This window comes from Falco rusticolus, chromosome 5, assembly GCF_015220075.1.
Source record: "Falco rusticolus isolate bFalRus1 chromosome 5, bFalRus1.pri, whole genome shotgun sequence".
Classification (NCBI taxonomy): domain Eukaryota; kingdom Metazoa; phylum Chordata; class Aves; order Falconiformes; family Falconidae; genus Falco; species Falco rusticolus.
Window position 1 is genome coordinate 88,710,505 of NC_051191.1, and position 25,464 is coordinate 88,735,968.

Here is a 25,464-nt window from a genome sequence, read left to right on the forward strand (position 1 = left end):
GGTGAGTGGTGAGTAGCAGCATCATAAGCTCAGCAGTTTTCAGAATTTCCTGCATCCTCAGCTTGTGATCCTGGAGTGATTGCATTCTTTGGAAATGCTATGCTGCAGCCTGAAAAGATTCAGGTTGTAAATAATTTTGGATTTCAAAACTCTTCCCAGGTTAAGAGAACTCATTTCTAGCAAAAACTAACTGCTTTTTTCTGACATGTTTTGTCTGGCCATGAATGGAAAAAAGTATCAGGCTTGATAAACCACTGGACCTGATCCAATGCTATGCTTAGTTTGGAAGGGATATAAACCTTTAACTTACTTGATATGAAGTGCAGGCCCAAGGCTGATGTGAGAACGTGTGGCAGTGAGAACAAGCAGCACAGGCAGTTGGAGCATTTTTGAGCCTGCCAAGTATTCATTGGTAAGGGGTGGGAATGAGTGGAGAAACATTTCAATTTGGCATCCCTATGCGATTCGGATGCTGTCACAGTGAATTAGCAGCACTTTTTTTCCTGTGGTCCATCCTAGGCTTTTGTCATTGAAGCATCGCTTTTGCCTGGATGTACTTGTTAAAAGACAAAGTGGGAATAAAAAAAACCCAATTCACAGAAGTGTCCCAAGAAAGGCTGATGATGTTATGCCAGTATCCTCTGAACGGAGAGTCTGAACAGTACTGAACCATCACTACCAAAGACTGTTGCAGCATAAATGTTACAGGGGATTCAAGCTACAATTACTCATTTTGTACAGTCACTTAATCCACTAATGGGGAGAAATGGGGCAACAGTTTAAGAAGGCAAGAGAACTGTCAGAGATTATTAAATCTACTAGAATGATTTGTTTTGGTAGTCTCTCTTGACCCAAGTACATGCTTCAGCTAATGCAACAGACTTAATGCCTCTGGTAATTAGAGCAAGAAGTGATGGGTCATCATTAGCAACTGCAAATTAAGGGTTATATTTCATCTGGAAGGCAGCGTCTTCAATGGGGTTTATTTGTTGCCACTGCAGATCATCTGTGAGTCACAAGTGGTACACTGGACTGACTCATTTGTGTGATTTAGTAGAGGCTTTTTAATACATGCTTACTGTTCCGTATGAGTAGTTTTTCTAAATAGTTGCCAAACAGAAAAAGGCACAATATTGGACTTCCCTATACAGTTAATACTACTGCTCTTATTTACATGAGATCAGCCATTTTTTATTGTTGTACCGTTCACAGTTCGGATTATTTTTGACTGTAGGTTTGAAATATATTTGTCATATCTGTGAACCTGGAGAGTGAAGAAAGGAAAGCCAGGCACGCATGGAAAGCATCAGTAATTGGCAGCTTCAGAAGATCCAAGAGCCAATCTAATAACCTTCAAGGTATATATTCACAGAATACCTTTATGTGGGTTTCACAGATCCACAATCACATGAAGTTCTGGGTATTGCCAAAGGCACGAATAGGGATGATATATCACAGATTCAGTATTTTTGCAGATACTAGGAAATCCCTAAATCCTCTTAGAAGAATACTGATAAGCCAACGAAGGCACAGGTACAGAGGCAATTAGCCACAAACTGAACTCCATTGCAAGGTGGGTGTAAGGTGGGCACTAAAATACTAGGCTATGAGGTGGGTACTGAAATAAAATAAGGGGTTGTGTGTGGGGGTGGGTGTGTGTGATACAGCTGAGTCACTGCAGATGAACTTAGATCAGCTGAATGGGAACACATGGCCCTGGCTGCTACTCCATGAAGCCACGTTCTGCGGCAGGGCATGGCCCCCCTGTGCAGTGGGTGTGGGGAAGGAGTGTGTAAGCTGCTCAAAAAGCAACAGTTAGCAAACGCTGTCCTTCAATGAACAAAATACGCCTGGTGCTGGAGAAAGGAGGAGGGTTTAAGTGGCAAGAGGGATGTTCTTTCCTTCTGTGCTTCTCAAAGAGTGAGGAACAAAGAAATGGGCTTTTTTCTCTCCACCTGGCTGGTGTGCCTGGGGCATTAAGCTGTAGGCTCAGAGGAAATATTTTCTCAGGTGATCGTGTTTATCAGCCTTTGGACCTTGGGTCCATCTTGGGTTTTCTCCATTTATCATCTTACTTTCCTATAGAAGAACTATCAGGATAGATGCTCCCTGGGAGGGAGCACGGGTTTACTTCTGTAGTTTTGGTGGTCAACTGGAGAAAAGAAAGAAAAAAAAGAGACAATCTAGAAATCCTGAGCTTTGACTGGGGAGAGCTGCAAAAGCTGTGACTGTTGGCTGAAGTTAGATGAAGGTTTCACTGCAACAGCGCTGCATCAGCTCAGCAGATCTGGCTGAAGGAGCCTGGATTCTTCCCAGTTTGAGCCTATGTCCTCCTTTATCTCCGCAGACATTCCTCTCTGCACTGCCCTTGCTCTGTATTATTCTTTTCTGATGCAGATTTTCCCCACAGTAATATTCCTTCCTCACCCATGGCCATCTGCCTCTACTTTTTCCCCTGTGTTCTGCGCTGTCTGGTCCTCACGTGAGAGTCCTTACGATGTCTGTTCTCATCAGTGAGCCCAAGGCTGGCTGCTGCCTCCCGTACCACCGCGCTGCTTTTCCCTTACAGAAGGGCCTCTTGCCACTTCTAGCCTGCACTCTATTTTGCTGCTGGTGTAAGGGCTTTTTATAGGCAACACCATTTTCTGTCGGTCAAAGAGTGCTTTTCTCATCCTATCAGTAGCGTAATAAAATCCACAGGTACTCGGTGCAGTTGTCCGTCTGCTATCATCTCCTGCATCCAGTTCTTGCAATGGTTCTTCTTTCTTTCTCTGAATTCATTGAAGTCCAAGGAAATTAGGAAGCAGCAGGTTCTTACAGGTGAAGCAAGGAGTTGTCAGAGCTGAGAAAAGCCTGTGGTTGGTGTTACTTTTTGTTGCCTTTTCCTCTGCCATCTCCCCTTCCACCTCCTTAATAGGGACAGGGAGAGTTATTTTTTCTCTTTTGTCTCTTCAGATGGCAGGAGCAGGTAGGAACTGTTGCTCATATCCTGGACTTCGGCATAAACTTGGACTCGAGCTTAAATATGCTTGAACATCAATCAAAAAGATGGTCCTTGTCCAAGGCTTTATGCCACCTTCCCTCGCTACAAAGAGGGGGAGCTGGCCTTCTTGGGGAAGTGTTTCCCAATAGAAAAGGATTATAAACATAAGTTGTGTTGTTGTACACAAGAAAAGTGACCAAACCCACTTCTTCATCTGTCTGCCAGCACCTGTGACTCTGGACAGCTGTTGTGAGGAGAGACCTCAGGGGTGCGTGACAGAGAGACCCCCAATCTCTCTTTGCTTCCTAACACGCCTCTGAGGTTCTGGGCATTAACGTACGGTATCAGGAGTGTCAAGAAAATTGCCTTCTGTACGTACAGCTAGCTGCCTGAAGGGACACAAGGGAGTCGATGTTTTAGGGACACCCTTTTACCAGAGCCCAACCATTTAGAAGGTTCATTCTCCTGCCTTATATGCTCTGCTTGGACCTAACCCCAGCCAGCCTGCCCCTACATCCTTCCAAACCCGTTGTCCAGGTTCGTAAAAGGTTTGCTTTGCAGATTCGGGGGAGTCAGATGTCCTGCAGGTATTGGTACTCCACTAACGTACTTAGTATTTTACTAAGGACCATCGTGCAGGATGACGAGCACTGAGTGCCTGCCCTGAGGTAGCACCTGGCGCCTGCCCAAGTGCCACCTGCACTCGCCAGCTGCTGCTGAGGTCATAAATCAGTCAAGGGACATCAACGTTCGGTTTCCAGGGGGAAACAACGATTTTACTCAAAAGTGGAGTGTGCCTTCCTTAATAAGGGACACTTAGCAGCACGGCACCTCATCTCTATACCCTGTCACTCCCTTCCATGTGCTGATGTACCCTTTTTTTTTTTTCTAAAAGCCACCAACCCTCACTGGATCAATGAGGCCTGATCAATTGTTTTCCTCTCTGAATTATCCACGCGGGGTTGTTAGCTGAGCTGCTGGCAGAAAATGAGAGAGAGCTTTCTGTTTGTTTACTGTAAAGAAGGCAAAGCAAACTACAGGAGGGGACAGGCTGCAGGATATTTACTGTCAATACAGCCGGAGAGAGAGAGGAAACTGGAGGAGAGGGGAAGAGGGGAGCAGCGGCTGCAGACGGCAACCCCAGTGCATGAGCCGAGTGTAAAAATACCCGTGCGGTTTCAGATGGAAAGCGGGTGGATTGAAGTCAACAAGGGATAGTTGAGGGTGTTTAACAAATGGTTGAGGGAAGGGTTTGTGAGGCAGGGAGGTACCTGTGGCACACGGAATAATAATGCTGTGCATGGGCATACTGAATCTGCAGCGCAACCTGCAAAGTGCTGCCAGACCTGCCCTGAGACCGAGCAGTGCCTGGGGTATCTGCGTGTGTGCCTGCACGTGAGACCCACCGTTTAGAAGGAATGAGAGGAATAATAATGACTGAAGTTAGAAAATTAGCATTGGAGCTACTTTTCCAAACCAGCTGGATGTCATCGTTGTAACTCAGACCAGGGAAAAAAAAATAATTTAAAAAAGAGGCATACTTCCTTGCTTCTCTCTCTTCTTCATCCACAGAGGAATTAGGTGACCTGAGCTTCACAGGGCAAGAAGGTTCGAGCAGCTTGCTCGGAGTGTCCTCTGCTTCCAGAGGCAGGAGAACGAGTGAAGAGTGAATTCACACTTTAGAGAGCAGCGAAGACGGTCTTGCCATGAAACCATTCACAGATGAAGATGTAGAAATCTACATCCAGAGCAAGGTAAGGCTTTATCTGTCCAGATTTTCTGTCTCCCACACTAGGTGTTGATTCTGAAAGGTGCCAAACTTGACAGTTAGTTGCTTGCCTGCTGTCTTCATTTCTGAGACAAGAGCGGGTGAAGTTTCATGAGAACTGTATATCTAATGAGATTTCTAGGTTTCTATTGTAGAATGTTATCAGGCATCTCAGCTGGCAGCCTAATTTTTCAGGATGCTTGTCCTCTTCTTCAGATGCCCTAAATTTTTGCTCATGATCTGGAATTCCAGATGTGAGGCTAGCTGTAATTGCCAGCATTTAACCTAAGGAAAGGTCCTTGCCTGTCTCCCTGTCCAGTGGTCTTGGCTTGATAAAAACAAGACCGAAACCACACCAGGGGCTTCCTCTAAGTAAGATGCGTGTAGGAACTAAAGAGAGAGACAGATATTGCTAGAATTCACCCACTGGCCTGTCACTTCAGCAAAGGATACGTCTCTATATACTGTGATTAAAATAACATGTCTCATTAGCACATGCAAGCTGGAATCACATTTGCTATTTTATGAGATAATTCCAGCACTCTGTTTTTTCCCCCCTTATGAAATGAAGTAAAACAGAATAAAATCATCAATGAAACAATACTGTTTAATAAGAGTAACTCTGAGTGGGCCATAACATTTTTTTAAAGCTGACATGTTTCATCACAGTGCTCAGCTAGATTGTATTTTATAGTCTGCTTTCCCCAACAAAATGCAAGATACCAAAGTGAAAAATAATTTAAGATGGAAAATTGTAAGGCTTTCTTTTCTGTAAAGGATTAAATATTCTAGTATCATGAGGAGGCTGGCAAGAAAGGTCGTTTTCTCAATGGAAATGTTTTGGTGACAAGTAGGTATATTTCTGTGAGAACTTTCATTTTCAGCCCTGCCGTGTTGTGCACTGAAAACCATTCCCTCAGAATCTGCTCAGTGAGCTATAATAGTGAACGCCGCTCTGAAGATTTATAAAGCGGAGCCACAAAGGAGGGAACAGAGGGAAGCCATGCACAGGAAGATGCTCATATGACAGCCACAAGTACAGGGAACAGAAGTGGAATGTAGTTAAGCGAGGCTTATACTTGCCAATATTTTAGGTTCTACTGAAAGTCTGTTTTCTAGCAGCCCTCCAGCTCTGATGGATTCCTACTTTCTGCCGGCTCCTGAATCTCATGTCCAAGTGAGGCTGCCTAACCTTCAGGCAGCCCCAGTTCTGCTCATCAAATGCTGCCTTTTTTTGAAAATAGGTCAGCCACCTGGGGCCATGAATCTCTACGGTACCAAAGATTTCTTCCTTAAGCTGCTCAAGCAAAGGTAAAACTCAAGTGCATATGGAATGGATACGATGGGGTAACTAAGAACAAACCCAAACGTTCTTAACGATCCCCATTAAATCCCAGTTTATTTTGGCATGATTTGCAACGTTAAGACCTGATAAAGGGAATGCCAGTAGGTGGTAGAAGTGGCTGTCCAAAGAAGGGCTTATTCTGTCTCTTCTCCCAATAATACGTCCATGCTGGTGCTAAAGGCACCCTAGATAAATGCCTTGGCTCTGCAGAAGCTGCGTTCACTAACTCATGTTCTTTCTGTCTTCTGATTTTTATACCTTCCCTCTCGTAGGAAGGTTATATGTTCCGATAGCATGATTAGGGAACTAATTATGGTTAGCAACAGTTAGTACCATCTGTCACATGCCCTTTGTTCTTTTATTCCTGCCCCAGTGATGAGCAGTACAGGCAAATAGAGGTGTTTAGTGGTACCTCCCTTCAAAGGTTTTATAAGAGTCTGTCCTCTCTTAAAGGTTTTGTGAAAACTGCTATAGCCTAGCCAGCAGGCGGTGAAGGCACAATTAAATGAGGCCAGGCTGTGTTGGATGGATTCTCCCAGGATACTGGAAGTGGCAGAAGGTGTTTCTAGCAGAGGCACCTAGAGAGAGCAGGGGCATCTAGAGAGACCACAGCATGAGCAATGCGTGCAGAGGCACTCTTAGATCTCCGTTTGAGCTGACCCACAGTGGTTGTATACTTTCAACAGAAAACATCTGCTTTTTGTGTCTAAACATCTCATAGAGGCAGACAAATTTCTCTACCACTTGTACCATTTGCTTGTTGGAGAAACCATTAGGTATCCCGTTGAGCAAGTCAAGCTTATTGGACTGCTCTGAGGACTTGTTCTGGATGAGCAAAACCATGGTGGGGGAAAGAGCTGTAGCTATAGATGGGGAAGTGCCATAAATGAAAGCTGACATGAGGAGGTGAAAATGAATACGGGCTAAATTTTTTCAGTGTAATTTTTCTTTAAAAAGAAAAAATGAATAAGTAATGAGGAATATGTTGATGAACTTTGGTAACAGTAGCTGAAACTCCTTCTCCCTTTGGTAAATATGTAAGGATCTTTGGAAAATATTGAAATGTCCTTTATTAAAATGGTTCCTTCATGCTCCTCTTGTTGAATCCCCTTGTTCAGGTCTTGACCATCCCCTTAAGCTCCGTTCATTTTTAGTAGTATGTGAAGGTTCAGGGTCATCTTATATTTTTCTCAGTTGTCCATCCTTCATCTCAATCCTTCCAAGACTCAGACCTTCCATCGAAATATTTTTCAATAAATAACTGTGCTACTACTGCTTGAGTCAGAGAACTTTCCATCAAGTCACACAAATGCCTAGACCCCAACGGGACCAGCTTTGGAAAGATACTTTCTCACCATCTGGGGTAGGCTCTTATCTGTACTTTAGACATGAAGACAACACGGATACTTTCAACATATAATGTATGCATCTATATGTTGCCACATCCAACTGCAACCTGACTAATGCACAGAGTTATCTGTAATCCTTGAAGTCTTGTCAGCTCTTGGAATGAAACGTGTCCTGGCTCTGAGACCGGCTAGTATATGCAGGGGAATAACTGGGCATTCTGTTGGATATCAAATGGATAAAGAATGAGACTGTAGCTGATTGATAACAAATTTATCCATATAATGAACTCTTTCCCTTCTATCCAATGGTATTGGCATGGAAATATCAATTAATGCTCAGCAGTCTCGAGTATTGGCCCTTCGGTGTTTACTAGCTCTGTCTCTCATGGTAAGTTGGTTGTAGCACTTAAGGGAACAATAGTAAGTTGTAAGGGAACAGTAAGTTTTATTCCCAGTGCAGCACAGGCACAAATGTTTGCAGATGCTTTGATTGTCTGTTTCCCTCCGGAGGCTGCCATTACCTGTAATAGGAAATGTCTTTCTTGGAACTGGCAGGTGGAACGGCGACATGACCTGGTTTCCAAAGCAGTGGAGGAGGTGCAGAAAATCATCCAGCAGCTGACCGCAGAAATCAGCTGCAAGGCCACGCGGTTCCAGGCTATCTCCAACTCTGGCATTCACAATGAGAATATTAAGGTATGAGCAAGAGCTCTAATATAGGCGCTGGCAGCTTGGGGGCAATCAGTAAGTGATTTCTCTACGCTGTAGGTGGTGGTATGGACAGGTACCTCGCCCAAAAAGCTACAGACGATGTGTTGACACTTCACTGTGGAAGTTCTGGTGACTGACTGGGTCATAGGAACTTACTCACGGACATCTTGCAACTACAGGAGCATCAGAGAGGGCCGGGTAAATCGGGCAGAGCCTCTTTTTACAGCTGCTGCTTTTACAAAGAGCGTCTATTGCCAGAGCTGTCAATCTGCAGGCAGAAGCCAAAGCTCTTTGGGAGACAGAAAGGAAAACTTGTACAGCAGTAACATAAGAAAAAAATGCTCATGCCTTCGTGATTTGTGACTCGTATTTTTCACAGGTGGAAAACCTGTCAACTCACTAAAATAAAATAAAAAATATCAAAAATTCTTCTTCCACTATGAACATTAGAAAGCTACTTCAGAAAAATATGTTTTTTTCCTGGTCATGGATTGGAACTTCTTTTTTCTGGGAAGAAATATGCTTAGTAGTGGGAGAAGTTAAATGCCTTCCCATTTTAGACCATCAAATACCAAAATAATAACGTCCTGTCCCAGCTGTGACAAAAGACTGGTTATTTCCAATGACTACTTAACACAGGAATAACTAGTGTAAGGCTGTAAGAAACGATCATAGCAATGGCAAATTCTGGTGAAAGTGATGTTTTTCACCTGAACTAGTTTACATACTCGAGCTAGGTCAGCCTTTACACTAAAATGCAACCAGTTATAGATCAAAACACAGCAGATGTGTAAAAGCGTGAGGCAACTCTTGCAGCTGGCTGGGAGTGAGAGGGAAGAGCTCTGTGTCTTATATATATATATATGTATATATATATATGTATTTATACACCCAGGCTTATATAATACCAGGCGGCGGGAAGGGGGTGGAGGTGTAGGCAGACTAGCACCATCATCCAGTCTGAAATGTGGCTGCTGCTCTGGGACAAACACATTCAAGTTTATATCTTCCCAGGAATTTTCATGTATCCTAGGGCATGTGGTCTTGCCAATAGGAATGACCACAGTGACGTAAGAGGGTGCCACATCCTGGCCCACGTGTTCCTTGGTGCCATGGTCTGCCATCCACCTCTCATACCGGGACAAACCCGCTTGGCTAATGAGGTCTGACAGGATCGGGGTCAGGGTAAGATTGCTGTTCTGGAAAACAAAGCGGAACAAAACCAAGGCGATCTATTCTGAGCAGTAATTTGCTATTACGGTAGGCTGATCTGAACAACTTCTGCTTAAAAGAAATCCTCAAAATGTATTTTCTTAAGAAGTGGCAGATTTGTTATTCATGCTTAACTGAACCCAGTGCTACAAATCTGTGGAAGTCACAGTAGGAGGGCCCAGATAACGTTGTCCTGTCAGTATGGGGCAGGAAAGAATGGGTTAATAATGAAATTTTTTTGGCTTGGGCTGCTCTGCTTCCAAAAAATAGAATCTTTAATACCGCTGCTGACATAACCCAACCTAGAGGAGACTTGTGTCAAGGGAAAGCCAATGTATTAACTATTCTGTGTTTAATTTTTCGACACCTTTTTTTCTGACAATTAAATTTATAGTAACTTTTCAGAACTTTCAGCTTCTGGTTAAAAGGAATTAATTTAACATGGTGAGGGGTCTAGATTTGTTGAGAAGCTACAAGCCTCCTTCTAAACATGCAGGGCTGGGTGGGGAATATATAAAAAACATCTCTAGATAGTCAATGCTTTTCTGTAACTCAGGGGACAAAAAGTCAAAATCTTTAATAAAACGCTTGAAATAAAATTCAGATGGGAAAAATGGAATATTTTCTTTTGAAAACTTTGAAGTGTTTGTTTCAGTTGTGACTCACCATCCCTGCAGCTGTTAACTCTGCAGGGCTGACGCAAAAGCTGTGGAGGCTTCAGTAAGGAGAAAGGAGCAGGTTAGTGCCTGGAGTAATTACTAGTGCGGTCCTGTCCCACGGCGCTGGGGGGGTTTAACTCTGTGCTCATGGCAGGGGCGAGGACGGGCTCGAAGGAAGCTTGCAGCTTCGCTCTGTGAATGAAAGACCTGGCACGTGCTTTGTCTCTGTTCTTGTACTTCTTGTTTTCCTTTCTGCTTCTCTCAGGATCAGCCAGCTTTACTGGCCAAGTGGTCAGCTATGCTTCGGGGGAAGCGTCCATTCCACCCATCCATCCAGGTACAAAGCCCTCCCGCTGCCTGGTGCCTGCTGGTCCCTGCTCCTCCTCACCCGCCCTCTTCCCCACACAACTTCACCCCCCTAACCAATCCTCCCATGACTATTTCATCCTCTTTGCAACAGACTTTCTTTTTTGCTCAAGGTGTAAATATTTATATTTCTAACCTAGTGCTTCTCCCTATCCTGGCCAGGATTACAAGAATGGTGCCATATTTAATTTGCCCAGCATACTCCAGGCAGGTTTTTAATACAGCAGAATAGGCTGTAAGTTACTTACCCCAGAATCTGAGGCTCTTTTTCAAGCCTGTGACTTGCTGGAGCCTGTGGTCTGCATATGGCACATAAGACCATCGAGTGACGGAGCATAGGTGTGGGACTGGGGCCAAGAGGACACCAGCTGCCCAGATTTACAGTGCCATCCCCATCCCCAGCCTTGGGATTTCTGGTGTTTCCTGGTAAGCCCCAGCTGGAGGAGCCTTGTGACTTGTATCTGAAAGCACTCACACACTTACAGCTCTTCCCTTTAATACCTCTTGGGTGCCAGCATGTACGAGCCAGCGTCTTGCTATGGGGAGGAATGGTTGTTTATCTGCAAATGTGGCCGAGGCAGTGGGATGAGCAGTGACTGCATGGCAGACATTGTATGTTTTCCTTACGGAGCCTAGCATTTTGCTCCTGAGCAGCTCGCAGGATTTCTCAGCTTCACCAAACCTGACTTGGGCAGGTCAGCTTGGTCTGCAGTGTCACCCTTCCAGCATCCTCCTGCCTTTAGGTGGTTTGGTTTTGACAATAGAAAGACCTTCTGGTGTTTCTTTTGCCATTTCCATGCTTCTTGCTGGCCATCTTTGTATTTCAAACCTCTTGCCAGGTGGCAGAGAAGACTGGGCTACTCCTTGTGGGAGAGGGAGCCAGGAGGTGAGCATGACAATGTGTCAGCACCTGCCCCATGGTCCCGGAGCCAGGCAGACCCAGGGAGGGCAGCTGGGGCAGCTGAGACCTTGGTTCATCAGGGAAGTCTGTACTGATAAGGCAGGTCTGAGGTCAAGCCTGGAGCACTCACGGGGGTCCCGCTCAGACCCAGCGATGGCAACCAGGCAGATTGGCAGGCGAGTCCATAGTGGCCAGGTAGGCCTGAGGTTGGGCTAAAGCAGTCTGCAGGTAGGACAACAAGGTCTATGGCCAGGCACAGCTATCACACAGCTGGAGACCAGCACTCCTACGGCACAGCCCAGGGCTGAGCTGAAATGGGGGTCCCAGGCACCTGGGAAGAAGGTGTGGGTAGGAGCCCCAGGAAGGCTGCTTAGGGCCATTAAAACCTGTTAGTGCCCTGAGGGCCCTGGCACCTCTGCAATAATATGCTACATCAGCTGAGCTACCAGGAAGGCTACAGCACGTTTCAGATTATTACAGGAGAGTGACAAGCGTGTTTCGTTCACCTCGGGTGTACCCACCTTGCAGCAACTGCTGTCACTTCACATCCTGCTCATGCAGCAGCTTCGCTTCATTAATGCCAGTGCAAGTTAGGCTTGGTAGCAAGTGGAGTTGAAAAGCTTCTGCGTCACATGGCAAAAATCCGAAGGAGTTTGAACGCCCTCCCTGGAGCCACAATTCCCAGGTGCTTCCAAACTAGCGCTTGGAGATGTCTGGCACTGCCATGAGGCAGCGTGAGGTTTTGTGGTAATTGTGTCACCTTATTTACTCTTTGCAAATACTGGCTCAGCACTGTTTTTATCAGAAAATGGTCATTCCCAAAGTGAGGCCAATTAGTTGGCTTGCACTTAAGCCTCTTTGGGGGTTTGCTGTCCATTGGTTACTGTTTCCATCTTCACCCTGGATGCTCAGCAGCAGACGCAGGGTCACACAGTGCAGCTGGCCAAGACCTGGATTTATTTCTGAGAGTGCCACTGCCTGTGTGGGCTCGGCGTGCCGCTTGCCTCACATCTCTGTGCAACACGTGTAAAATGAACAGGCCACAGCCTTAATTCACTAGTGCCTGCGGGGGACTTTGACAGAGATCAGAAAAGTGCACGTTTTGCCATAGCTCTTACTCCTGTTGAACTCTAGGCTTATCTCCGGTAATAATTCTGAGGTAATAACTTGCACTATTTTGTTTCCCTTTGCTGGATCTCGAAACTTGCTCTCTGATGCTTTCCTGCCCCTTGGAAGCTGCTGGCTATTACGTGCCATGCAATTGCAGACTAGAAATAAGAAGGAATGGGGGAAGCCATGGCAGGTGTGGTGGCGAAGCAGTCGGTGAGCTCTTGCCTTCTATGGGCCATGGCTGTCACATCACAATCTTTCTAAGACAATTTGCTTTTAGTCTGTGTATCTCCAAACTAACCCTCAGGTGTGGAACATGTCCTGGCTGTATTCAGTTGTTCCCATCATACCGTGGCTTTTCCTTCTCTCCAAAGCCCCCCGCTTTACCTGTTACTTCCTTAACACTCTTTTCCTTACTTGAGGCTCATGGATCTGCCCTTGTCTCCTCTCTCAATCTCTCTGAACTCTCCTAGGTCTTAGCACCCAGCCAGTTCCTCATCACAGTTCCTCTGCGTGGCCTGGCCGGGTACAGGGAATGCCAGGTACGGCACTGGCGTTATTACACCGTGCATGGAGCCAGGCTCCCCTCCTCCGTGCGGGATCCCGAGGAGCTGCATCAATGGCTAGAGGTGGAGCAGTTCTCAAAAAGCCTTCAGCAGTGGCATGAAACGGATGTGAACATCGAAGGTGATCTGGTTCCAGCCAAAGTCCTTGTCGTCTTCCGGGAGCTGGTGGAGAAGTCGATTATCTCCTGTAACCTCTCCAGTGAGTGTAGTGGGCACAGGTGTGAGGGGCCTGCCTGTCTTCTGCAGCTGACAGGGGGAAACCATCACACACACAGAGTCTCACATGATCAGAAGTTAAGAAACGGCAAACCCTTTCAAAATCAGAGCGCCTTTAGCCCGTTGCAGTGAGGCATGCCAACCTGCGCTGAAGATAGAATTAAGTCATTCTTGTGCTCTTCACAGCCAAGATGTTGCTCCTTTCTTAGGAATTTGTGTAGGGTCTCCAGCAACATCACCCCCACAGTGCAATCAAAACGCAACCCAGATTTTCAGAACACTCAGGAATTTGTTTGGGGAAAATCTTTTCCTACTACAGCACCTGCAATATATTAGACTATCAAGGAAGATAGGATAGGAAAATTGGATGCCAGGAAGGTGCATAAGTCTGAGGAGAAAGTGCTTGAAGATGTGTATAGGGCAGGTGATGATCTGGGGAAACCTTAGCTGCCCGTAGCTTTCCAGCATGGGGTAGTGGGAACCAAGTAGAAGGACTCTTCTACTTCATCCAAGTCTGTTGGGCAAGGGCTCTTTTCCCAGTGTCCAGGCTACTCCAGTCCCGTTCAGCAGAAGTGGACTCATGAAGTTTGCTTTCAGTAGTGGTGCTGGTCCCTCTGTGAGCCATCCAAAGCACCTGTTCGTTGCCGCTGGTTATTTATGCTGGAAGTGCTGACCACTGACATAATGCAATCAGTGGGGCGTGCGACAGTCCTTCACAGCTGCAACATCTGTAGCAAGACGCTGCCTGAACAGTGATCCTCATGCTTAATTCTGAGCATCCTAGAGGTGTATTACAGACTTCAGCTAATGACCACTTGGCTTGGTCCAAGCTAAATAGTCTATGTTCATCTTTTCGCATTAGGATACTGTGACATGATCAAATCCAGACTCTTCTCATAGCATTGCCAGGATGACTTTACTCATCAGCAGCCTAATATGGGTCTTCTGTATTCCTGAGACGTAGGATCCATTTCCACTCATCTGATGATTGCACTCTGCATTTTAGCCACAGGAGAAAACATGTCAAAGTCAAGCCCAGCTACATAATTTTATTCTTACAGGAAACATTTGTTATCATAGGAATGGAAAGTTGGGATGGGAAGGAAAAATGGGAATGAAATTTCACCATCGAGGCTCACAGAAAACACCAGATGGAATTGGCTTGCATCTGAGGCTTTACTTGTGTGAAAGTCATTGTGTTGAAGTGAAAACTTGCCTTTGTTTCTAGCAGCGGTACGTCAAATTGTTCAGCCAGGCGAGGTACTTCCAAGGGACCCAGGAAGTGATCTTTGGGCTGATGATTCTGGTGCCTTTTCTATAAGGCCAGCTGGGAGGAGATGAGCTAAGATGAAGTCAGGAAGGGTAATTACCATTCTTGTTTGTTTCTGTGAAGAATGAACCTCTTTCATCCCACAGTACAGCTAAAGTTACGGAAAATTTTCCCTGATTTCCTTACTTTCCTGGTTTTTAATTCTTTGAGTACCAGCAAAACCGATTTTTTTCACAGATGGAAAAATAGGTAGGACAACCACAATGCTTTTGGAAGTGCTGTGAACATACTTACATGCCAACACAGCGGTTGCTCTAATGCTTTTCAGCTGCTAGGGATCCCTGCTGAGGGCTTGGGAGCAGGACAGTTCCTGTTTTGGTGCCAGGCTTGGCTCAGCAGGGAAATAATGTGCAGATTTTACTGAGGCTTATAAATTCTGGTTGGGATGGACTCCACTATTTGCAAGGTAATTCACCCCTGTGCTTTCTGGAGGAGATGCTAAATTGCCTTTGGGAATAAGCAGGTATTCCCTCTGTGAGGGCAGAAGAGGTTGCCATCCCAAATGTTCATCATTGCCCCATCGAGTCCATTGTGTGGGCTCTTTGTGGAATTGTTTCTTAGCCCATGCCAACCAGAACGAGGTGGCTTAACACACTGCTATTTGAACTGCTTGCGGTAATCTGCTCCATCTTTTACTTCCGTGGGTTAGAGCCCGATCACACCATTGGCTCAGATGGCAAAGCCGAAAGAACAGTGACCCTGCCAGAGTGACAGGGAAAGCTGGGGACAGAAACATCTTCCATGAACACAGCTGGACCAACAGGAAACATCTCGCTGAGTTGTTGCAGCTTTCATTCCTCTCTGCTCTCTTGGAGCACACTGTTCCTGGAGACGAGCCACTCTTATTTCACTGAGAAAACTTCTTTCCTCCAAATCCCCACAGAGCTCACTCTTTTTGACACTCAGCAGTCCCAGTGAGGCAAGCAGCTCTGCACAACTGGCTGTACGTTCTGGCATTGCCTTCTGTGCAAGTGCATCCTCAGAAACAAAACGTAGGGATACCCCACAAAACATTCTGGATGACTGGCAAGGGTAAGTCATTTGGTCTGATCACAGGCTCTCTGAAGGAGTAAGGACATCTTCAGGTATGAAGCATTCATCTGGTCCCCTCTAATCTGCAGTGATCTGGTACTGTACCATTAGGAATCATACAATCATAGAATGGTTTGGGTTGGAAAGCGCCTTAGAGATCCTCTGGTTCCATCCCCCCTGCCCTGGGCAGGGACACCTTCCACTAGAGCAGGTTGCTCCAAGCCCCGTCCAACCTGGCCTTGAGCACTGCCAGGGATGGGGCACCCACAGCTGCTCTGGGCAGCCTGTGCCAGCACCTCACCACCCTCACAGTAAAGAATGTCTTCCTGACATCTAATCTAAATCTACCCTCTTTCAGCTTAAAGCCATCCCCCTTGTCCTACCACATGTGCCCTTGGAAAAAGCCCCCCTCCTGCTTTCTTGTCGGCCCCGTTAGGCACTGGCAGGCTGCTGTGAGTTCTCCCTGGAGCCTTCTCTCCATCTGAACAACCCCAACTCTCTCAGCCTGTCTTCACAGGTGCTCCAGCCCTCTGATCACCTTCATGGTCTCCTCTGGGCTCGCTCCAACAGGTCCATGTCCTTCTTATGTTGGGGGCCCCAGGGCCGAACGCAGCACTGCAGGTGGGGTCTCACGAGAGCAGAGCAGAGGGGGACAATCCCCTCCCCCGCCCCGCTGGCCACGCTGCTTTTGCTACAGCCCAGGGCACGGTTGGCTTTCTGGGCAGTGAGCGCAAGTTGCTGGGCCAGTTGAGCTTCTCATCCACCAGCACCCCCACGTCCTCCTCAGGGCTGCACTCAATCCATTCTCCACCCAGCCTGTATGGCTGCTGGATAAATGTTATGTTGCACAGTTGTCTGTCTGTATTTTTAAGAAGCTGGTCCTAGGATTTAAGAGGACACACAGGGAAATTACCAAACATGGTAATTGAGTGTAAAATTGAGAACTTAGTTGTTCCTTCATCTTCTTCCTGTTCTAGTTCCCCAGGGCAGATTTAGATGATAAGTTTCCTCTTGTGTTCTGCTTATGGCATTGAAGAAAAAGTGTTAAGACAGACCAATAGAATTGCAAGGCAGCCTCTTGCTTGGTTTGTGGAAAAGGACCTTCTCATCTTTATTATCTTCTCTTGTTGTTCCTTCACAGGTAAAGTGACAGTGCTGGAGAGCTTCAGCTCAGTGGTCCGGGTGGCTGTGGAGACGTCGGAATCCCAGGTTGAGGTGGAGCTGGTCCCTGCTGTGGAGATTCCAACTTGCTGGCCCGAGAAAGCCCGGTGGCCTCGTTGCCTTAAGCGTTGGCCTTCCCAGGAAAAAGTGCAGTGCATCAAGGTGAGCGGTGTAAAAAGCACTACTAGCTCTGCGCCAGAATTTACTTCACAGGTGTCTGACGGTGGTTTCCCAAATGAAGGGCTGCATGGAGATGGCAGGCAACAGTATGGTCGGAAGGTGTATCCCTTCAAGAAGTGGCATTTCAAAGTATTTTGTCAGAGTTTATTGGTAATTTCCCTTATGGTGGTGAATGCTAGGGAAGAAAACCTGAGCTGTTTATTGCTTGAGTCCCTCGCACACAGCTCTGCCTGTGCAGCTCAGTGCTGACACGCATCATTCTTGCTCTTCTGCTCTGCCTCACACAAGCCTTCTGCAAACGGGCTGCTCTCTTGCAGTTTTCCCTTCCCCATCGTTCCCTACAATGCTCATGGCTGGATTCTGTCACTCAGCCCCAGTTGCCATGTTCCTGCAGGTCCCATTCCACCTTCCAGCCCTGCTCCCTTCTTGCGCATGACCTGCTGCACCACGGCACAGTGCCTGCAGAGCTGCACCTCTGCTTAGTAGCACTGCTGGTACTGTACCTGGTGGCTTCACAGCTGGATCTCCTGGGAGTAACTGATATCAGCACACCAGAAAACAAAACAAATTGCGTGTTTGTTTGACCAGGAATTAGGATGGGAACATGACTCGTGTTTGCTGCCTTCGCTAACCTTGCTCAGAATACACGTTGAGAGATGTCACGCACTCCTTTTGTAGCACCTCTCTGCATTGCTCAGGGAAGTTGGCCTCTCAACTGATATCACGCTTCCCCTTTTGCTCACAGTCGCTTGGTTTTGACCTCTTGGCCCGCTCCAATTATCACTGGCAGCTGTGCTTCTCCCGTGCTGAGCATATACTCATGGAAGGGCTTGACGAAGATGGTGGTTGTCGCATGAAGTGCTTCAGGGTCATGAGGCAGATGAAAGAAGATGTCTGGTGTGCTGGAAATAAGCCTGTCATCACAGCTTATCACCTTCAGGTAGGCATTACCATGATACCAAGGTACGATCTCAGTATCTGTTGCAGTAGCTTCCATCCCGTAACATCAAGGTATCATGACATAAAGCACTGTACCTAAAGCTATGTAACTTCTAAGGTAACGTGTCTAAACTGCAGTGCCATTTCACTGCTTTACAGTGGCAAGAAGCTCAGTAAATACATGTTCCAAACTCGAACAAGAAAGCAAAACATGCAGGAACATCATGATTGCAGCAACATAAATAACATCAGAGTTGAGGCCCCCGCGCTGGTTTGACTTCCCACAGGCATTGTAATACTCTCTTTAGTTGCACGGTTATCTCCTGCTTCTTGACTGTCCCAGCCATCCATATCCATCTATCCATCAGGAGGAAAACTGTGCATTTGTCTTTGTGAATGTGCATCGAACAAACTTCTCTTAGGTGAGCATTATTTCATGAATGAGGTGCAAACTACAGTTCTGGTAGTGTTTTAGCTGGGGTGGGAAGGGAAGAAAGACAGAGCATCCTCCCTGTACTGACAACAGGGTTCAAGACGGCTTCAAACAACATTTGTGGAGAAGAGACAGAAGGCTCTGCTGTGTCTGTGTCCCCACATCTGACAGCTGCAGACGTGGACGGACCACAGGCAGCACCGTTTATCAGAGAGCAGAGCAATCCTGTTTTCTGAGCCTCCCTCCTCCCGGAGCTGGCGGGGAGAGGCTGCTTTTCTCCCACCTTGAAGCCTCAAGCCACCAGGGTCCCACAGTTTTTACTGATCCTTCGGTGTCCAAAACCAGACGCAATGCCAAGATTTCTCCTAAAGAAAAGGTTGTAACTGTCAAATGCTGTTATAGTCACGGGGCTAGTCTAACTCAGGATGGAGTCAAAAAGGAGTTGGCGAGGCTGGTTATAGTTTAGCCGCATGCAAAACTTCTCGGTGCCTGTAAGAACAACCTGGTGGAAAAATTGTCACAGGCAGGAGAAAGTGGAAAACCATTTAAGCATTAGTAACGATCTCTTTCTCTAGCTGAAGGAGTAGTAGTGCAGCAAGTGCTGTGACATGGACTCTTGATCAAAACAAAAAGCTCTTTAGAAGCTCTTCAGTTCTTTGCTGTAACTGTACTTCAGGCTTTTACTGTGAGGGAGGATTGGTTTACTGGGCAGAAGGAATGCTTCAACATTACTTACGTTTAAAAAAAAAAGATAAACCAGAGAAACAGTCAGTGGATAAACCAGCAGTTGAGCAGAGGGTTAGGTTTCTTCATATTGCCAGGTTTCCCCTGTCAGAGGTATCCAACAATTATGATTAAACAAGACCCCATATGAAAAAGGCCCCCTGTGAAATAGGAAATCCTTCCCCCAGAAGCTGTGAAAGCCGTAGAGGGCTGAGTAAGCACACTCATTAGGCTTATCTCCATAGGAACGAATGAAGTTCAGGAACTGGAAGTCCAAAAAGACCGAAGGTACCTTTTGGAAGCCACCTCTATGCCCCCAGTGGAGAGCTAGGGACGGTTCAGTGTGGTGGGGATAGACCACCACCTGTTTGGCCCCAGACTGGAAGAGCAGCACTGTTTTCCTTGCCTCCAGAAACTTCACCGCAACTGCTGCCCATGGATCTTGCTGAAGTAGTTTTAGTGTGGCAAAAGCTAACTGCTCTGCCCGTCTCCAAGGAGTAGCTCTCGTGGAGTTACAGCTCGAATTCCTCACTGTGGCTTTTGTTCCCTGGCAACATTAAAAAAAAAAAAAAAAAAAAAGTATTTGTGGTTATTGCAGCTGTGAACAAAAAATTGTTCACATTTGAAAAGCTGCCTGAGAAGAAATTCGTCAGCAATACAACAACTATTGCAAGGCTTACTGGAGGAAAAAAGCCAAACCAGGCAATCCAGAAGAGTGTGGCTTATTTCAATGAAATTCTCCTTCTGATGAATCAGGGGAGTCGAAGGCTGTAGTTCGGCCGTGTCTCTCAGCATCTGTGCGCTTCTTTTTGCGTCACCAAATCTGCAAAATAAAATTGGGACTCAGGGGACAGTAAGGAACTTAGCAGAATTATTGAACCCAAGCTGGGTGACTTTGTACTTTAAAAACTGATTTCAGGCTGACCAAGGCAGTCATCAGGATGGTTTTTTGGTACAGTAAGTGTAAGTACCTTGAGTAAATTCTTCTCAGCCATAGGAAAGTATGAAAAATGCAATATGGGCAGCTTAAGAATAATGGTATAAGAGCAATAATCATATGCAGATTGTCCCTTTAACTATGGATTTCTTGAATGTAAAGTTACATAAAATAAACTTGGGGGAATTGAAGATAGCACATGCTGTAAGTATCACGTGTCAGAAAAAGAAAAAGGCTGCATTTGACCAGAAATCATGCCCTGCACCTGCCATAGCCGTTTGAGATCTCCATCTGTTTGGGATGTAGATCTGTGGGTACGTTCAGCACATACACAGTTGAAGCAAACAAATAGTTACATTAATCTGATTATTCTTCTCTCCCTCCTCACACCTACTGTGTTCTGCACTTGTACAGTAAGCCATTTTCTACATTCTAAGATGCCTGACATTTCTACAGAGGCTCCTGCTTGGGGGGGGCGGGCCTGGCAAATAGGCTAAGATCATTTTAACAAGACCATTTCCTGGGGCTCCTCTGGGGAGAGATCCTAACCAGGCACGTCAGAGTCACTCTGCCCGATCCCCAGCGGAGGTTTCGGTTGTGATCCCTCCATCTCAGTAACGTTAACACAGGGAGATAGCAGCGCGAGTCTCTGGTTTCCAAGGCTGTCAGCCATTCAGCAGCACTAAAACTGCCTTAGTGAGCTGTGCGAGCCCTCGGCAGAACCTCTAACACCTCTCCTCTCCCATCTGCTTCTTGCAGACAGTGCTATTCTGGACGTGTGAAAAATACCCACGCAGCAAGGATTGGCGCTGCTTCCCCGAAGCCTTTCTGAGGCTGGTACAGAAGCTGCACAAGTGTGTAAGCCAGCACTTCCTCAAGCATTACTTTCTCAAGAACACCAATCTGCTCAAATATGCCAACACCAGTGACCTGGACCTGGTGGCCAGCAAGCTCGCGGTCTTCTTGGAGAACCCCGTCTTCTGCCTGGACTAAGGCAGGGGAAGGTCTCGTCACCCCAACCCCGAGCCGATCCCCCACCGCTGCTCCCCACCTGCGGCTGTTCCTCCTGTCCTTCCAGGAGACGTTGCAGCTGGCTTTGTAAGACAGTTGGCACATGCGGCGTGAAAGAGAAGTGTCAAGCTGGCAGCAGTGGGCGGTGAAAACTGATGGGAGGTATCGCTTGATGCCCAGCTGATCTAATTTGCTTTCAGCAGTGACAGCCTGCCTGCCAGCTACAGCCAGTGAAACCCAGCTCCTGTGTTAGTCAGAGCAGGCACCTGTCTGGTTCTCTGTCTCGAGGCTGGTGGCACCGTGCAGAAAGACAGTGCAAAGACGCCTCGCTGTGCTGCCTACAGCTGTGTAACCTAGCGCATGTGTTGTTGCTGCACCCCCCTTCCCCACAAGAACAGCGGGTTTAATTCCCTGTTTATCTCACAGGCCAGCGCTGCTGAAGAAGAACACCCAAGAAGAGCAGAGGAACGTTTCTGAAGCCTACCAAAGCTGGAAGCTTTCTCAGAGGCACTCCAATGCCTCCATCTCCCATTAAATAGCATCCTGCTCCAGTATGGATAACCAGGCTGCTAGTGTTGAATAGCTCAAGGGAAGCAAGAGGAGGAATTACGGGTTTTGCTACCTCCTCGGGTTTTTTTCTTCTCCACTTCCCTTTTTCTCCTAGCTGCTTAAAATGTTTTCTTCATGTTTGCCTTTGCCAGTTGTGTTAGTGCCATACAACCAGGGGGCTTCGCCAGGGCAGATCTCACTCCCGCCCCTGGCTCCATCCAGCAGGCTGGAGGAGGAGCAGGTCTTCCCCCAGTTATTAGCACCCATGTATTTTTGGAGGAGGATACTTTTCAAAGGCTGTTAGCTCCAAAACCCCCAGTGCTTTTAATATTATGGATGTTTTAAAAGAAAATCAGTTTTAGTGTTTTGAAAGAACAGAGTTCTAGCGTAAGTATAAAGAATGTTTGTTTTAATGTTATTAAATCATCGAAACTAAATGGAAGCAAGCTTTTCTTTTTTGTGTGTGTGTTTTTTGGGGTTTTGTTTGGGGTTTTGTGTGGGTGTTGTTGTTATACCTGCACAGGAAAGTAAGTAAGTATCGCCTTTGCCCAGGAAGATGGCTGAGGTGGGATTTGCAGCCCTTACTCCAGGGAGCTGCTGCAGCGGATGGCTGGAAGATGACCATCCGTGGCAGAGCATCTCCCCCTTGTGTCACACTGTGGTCTAACCAGGCATCTTCAGCACGGCCTCTGCTTTCTGCCTTGATTTGCTACTCGGGAGTATGCTCACAAGTCCGTGGGTTTGGATGGGATTCACCCCAGAGTACCGAAGGAGCCAGCAGGCAGGTGGGGCAGGACATCTCTCCATCACCTACCAAAGCCTTGGGAGCCTGGGGAGGTCCCTGCTGAGGCCAGCCGATGTTATTCCCACCTACAAACAGGGCGTGAGGGAAGAACCCAGGGAACCACAGACCGCCGGTATCACCTCAGTTCCTGGAAAAATGATGGAGACGGTTATAAAGGGTGCTACTGAAAGGCCATTTAAAGAATAGTGCAATCACTGGGCACGGTCAGCATGGGTTCGCAAAGGGAAAGTCCCGCTTAACTGATTTGATGTCCTTCTACAAGGTCACCTGCCCAGCGGGTCAGGGGAAGGTGGTGGATGTAGGTTTTTTGGATTTTGGTGAGGCTTTTGATACTGTCCCTCACAGCATCCTTCTGGACAAGTTGTCCGGCTGTGGGATAGCGGGTTCACGATGGCTGGGTGAAGAGCTGCCTGAAGGGCAAAGCTCAGAGTGTGACAGTGAATGGGGCTACGTCTGGCTGGCGCCTGGTGGCCAGCGGTGCCCCTCAGGGCTCAGTGCTACGGCCGGTTCTGGTCAGTGTGTTTATCAGTGATCTGGGGGCAGGAGCTGACCGCACCAGTTTGCTGATGGTACCGAACTGGGAGGTGCTGTTGACTCTCCTGAGGGACAAGAGGCCTTGCAGAGGGATCTGGGTAGATTGGAGCCTTGGGCTGTGGCCGATGGGATGAAATCCAGCAAGTCCCAGTGGCGGATTCTGCACTTGGGATGGAGCAGCACCGGGCACAAGTGTGAACTGGGAGGGGAGTGGCTGCAGAGCAGCCCTGCAGCAGGGGCTCCGGGGTGCTGGTGGGCAGCAGGCTCAGGATCGGTCAGCAGTGTGCCCTGGCAGCCACGGGCAACCCGCACCCGGGGGTGCATCACACGCAGCATCACCGGCCGGGCAAGGGAGCCGGTCACCCCGCTGTGCCCAGCCTCGGCGCGGCCTCGCCCTGAGCGCCGGGGGCAGGTCTGGGCCCCGCCGTTTCAGAAGAACGGGAAGGTCCTCGAAGGTGCCCAGAGGAGGGACCAAAGCTGGTGAAAGGGCCGCAGGGCTCGTGTCCTGTGAGGAGCGGCTGGGGACTTGGGGCCTGTCTGGTTTGGAGCGAAGGGGGCTGAGGGGCGACCCCATGGCGCTCTGCAGCTCCCTGGGGAGGGGAGGTGGAGAGGGAGGTGCTGAGCTCTTCTCCCTGGGGTCCAGCGACGGGACACGCGGGAGCGGTTCAGAGCTGAGACTGGACACGAGGAAGCCTTTCGTCACCCAGAGGTGGCCAGGCGCTGGGACAGGCTTCCGAGAGAGGTGGTGGCTGCCCCGAGCCTGGCGGGGGGTGAGGCCTTTGGTCAGAGCCCTTACCACCACCTGCAGCGTGTGGTCAGCCCTGCAGTGGCCAGGCCGTGGGGCTGGGTGGCCGCTGAGGTCCCTCCCAGCTGGAACAGGCTATTCTATCCTATTCTGCTTAGCACCCTCTTTGCTCAGAACCTGGCAGTACCCTCCAAGTCACCCTTCCACATGGGTAACCATGTTGTGTGGAGCAGCTTTGAACAGGTAACTTCTCTTGCTAAACCTTTGTTCTCCAGGCTTGTTTCCAAGTGGGCACAAGTGACAGTTCCATGATGACACCCCCCCATGAAAACGTGGCTCTCCTGTTTCTGGTGGGCAGAGGTATTTCGGTAAAGAGCCAAGAGATGCCACCCTGCTGAGCAGAGCCAGGCAGCTGGGACAATGCAGTAATGTCTCCTGTTCCATCTTGCTTTTGACCCGTGGCTGAAGGGCTTCTGAAGCTGGAGGAGGGCAAAAGCTGTTTGAAAGGACAGTGAAAAATGTTCAGGGCTCTTAATCCCAAGTTTGATGTTTTGCTCTGATGCATGATCCATTTGGGATTTAGTTGTGTCTGTTGAAGAATTTATCTCTCTCTGTAGCCAGGGGAAAAGCATTTCAGTGGTGATATCTTAACTTGGCTGCAGCTGCGTATCAGAGTCTTCGGTTGCTGTGGTTCACAGCCTGCTGTGAAGAGAACTCATGGGCATGCACCATGTGCTGCAGAGCCGCAGGGTGGAAGGTTCTGCTGCTCTGCCAGGGCAGCAGCCTCGCACCACCAGCAATAAATCAGCAAAGCCACTAAGCACAGAACGATGGAGCCCTGCTTTGAGCCATGTCTGATCATTTTTTTGCTCTCTTTTCTTGTTGATACACAGGCAAATGCGTCAGCTGGCATATGCTGCTACAGCAAATATCGTTGTGATCATATAAAATCAATATCTGCCCTGGAAGGTACGTTGCTACTAACCACAAAGGCACAGGAACCAGCCCCAGCTCTCTCTCCAGAACAGCAAGGCATGACACAGCTGGCCACTACCAAAGGGTGAGGGAAAGGGCTTCGAAGGAAGAATGAATATGTTCATTGAAGTAGTTGAAATCAAGAAATAATTCCATCTCAGAGATAGGTTTGAGGTGTTCTACATACTATCTTATATCATCTAGGGCAGGTCTGGTCGGTGTGTGGGGATTTTTTGGAGAGGCAATATTTTGTGGTGGTAGGAGAATTGTGCAGGTCGTCTCCGGCAAGAAAAACTTGCCAATGTACTTGTTGCATTTCTTGTCACAGTAAACTTTCTGCAAATAGCTTTTCACTTATACATCCAGCCTAACTGCAAAACTATGCCCTTATCACAAGGTTTTCCTCCAGATAAGGATATCACATTCTGCTTTGGCTACAGAATAAGTTTTATGTTTCAGATTTTTATTTTTTCTTTCTAAAAGAGTGAGCACCTTGACAAATACAGAGTTCCTTGAAGTATGTTAAATTTAACCAAAAGCTTTTTCCCCGTTCAGAGCATCTGGAAGGAAGGTGGTGACCATTCATTCTCCCTCTCTTTTTAATTGCTTTCATGAGTATTTGCTGACTCCCAAAGGCACTATCAGGGAAAGAAGAAGAATTCTTGTCTTTGTGATTTCTTTCTGGTTGGCTGTGACTTTTTGCTTATCTCTCAGTTTTGCTTTCTCTCCTTTACTGAATTATTGCCTTTAAACAAGAAGGGGTGCACAATGGCCAAAAGGGAACTGTCTGGCACAGCACCTAAGAACAACAGACACTCCCAAAGCATTCACATAAACAAAAGGGGAAGAAATTAAAATGCATATTTGTGATGAGACATGGGTTGCAATGAGCATTTACAGCAATCCTCTGCTCAGGAGACATGA

The 25,464-nt window shown here is 47.4% G+C and overlaps 1 protein-coding gene across 2 annotated transcripts; it reads left to right on the forward strand.

Annotated features, from left to right (window-relative positions):
* The first annotated feature begins 3,957 nt into the window (after positions 1-3,957).
* On the forward strand, positions 3,958-21,912 carry MAB21L3 (mab-21 like 3). Of its 2 annotated transcripts, none has more exons than XM_037390428.1 (8): positions 3,958-4,207; positions 4,556-4,737; positions 8,001-8,141; positions 10,293-10,364; positions 12,878-13,169; positions 16,690-16,871; positions 17,635-17,829; positions 20,681-21,912. In XM_037390428.1, exons 2-8 carry the CDS (start codon positions 4,690-4,692, stop codon positions 20,912-20,914), a joined length of 1,164 nt encoding a protein of 387 aa, XP_037246325.1. In that variant the 5' UTR covers positions 3,958-4,207; positions 4,556-4,689; the 3' UTR covers positions 20,915-21,912. The 2 variants fall into 2 exon arrangements, with proteins under 2 accessions (XP_037246325.1, XP_037246324.1); XM_037390427.1 differs by having other exon boundaries at positions 3,958-4,141.
* The last annotated feature ends 3,552 nt before the right edge of the window (positions 21,913-25,464 follow it).

Excerpts from the sequence above, each read along its gene's own strand:
- MAB21L3 (XM_037390428.1), top strand. The coding sequence starts at position 4,690 with ATGAAACCATTCACAGATGAAGATGTAGAAATCTACATCCAGAGCAAG. Across the intron at positions 4,738-8,000 it reads AAATCTACATCCAGAGCAAG|GTGGAACGGCGACATGACCT; the intron begins GTAAGGCTTTAT and ends TGGAACTGGCAG. Across the intron at positions 10,365-12,877 it reads CATTCCACCCATCCATCCAG|GTCTTAGCACCCAGCCAGTT; the intron begins GTACAAAGCCCT and ends GAACTCTCCTAG.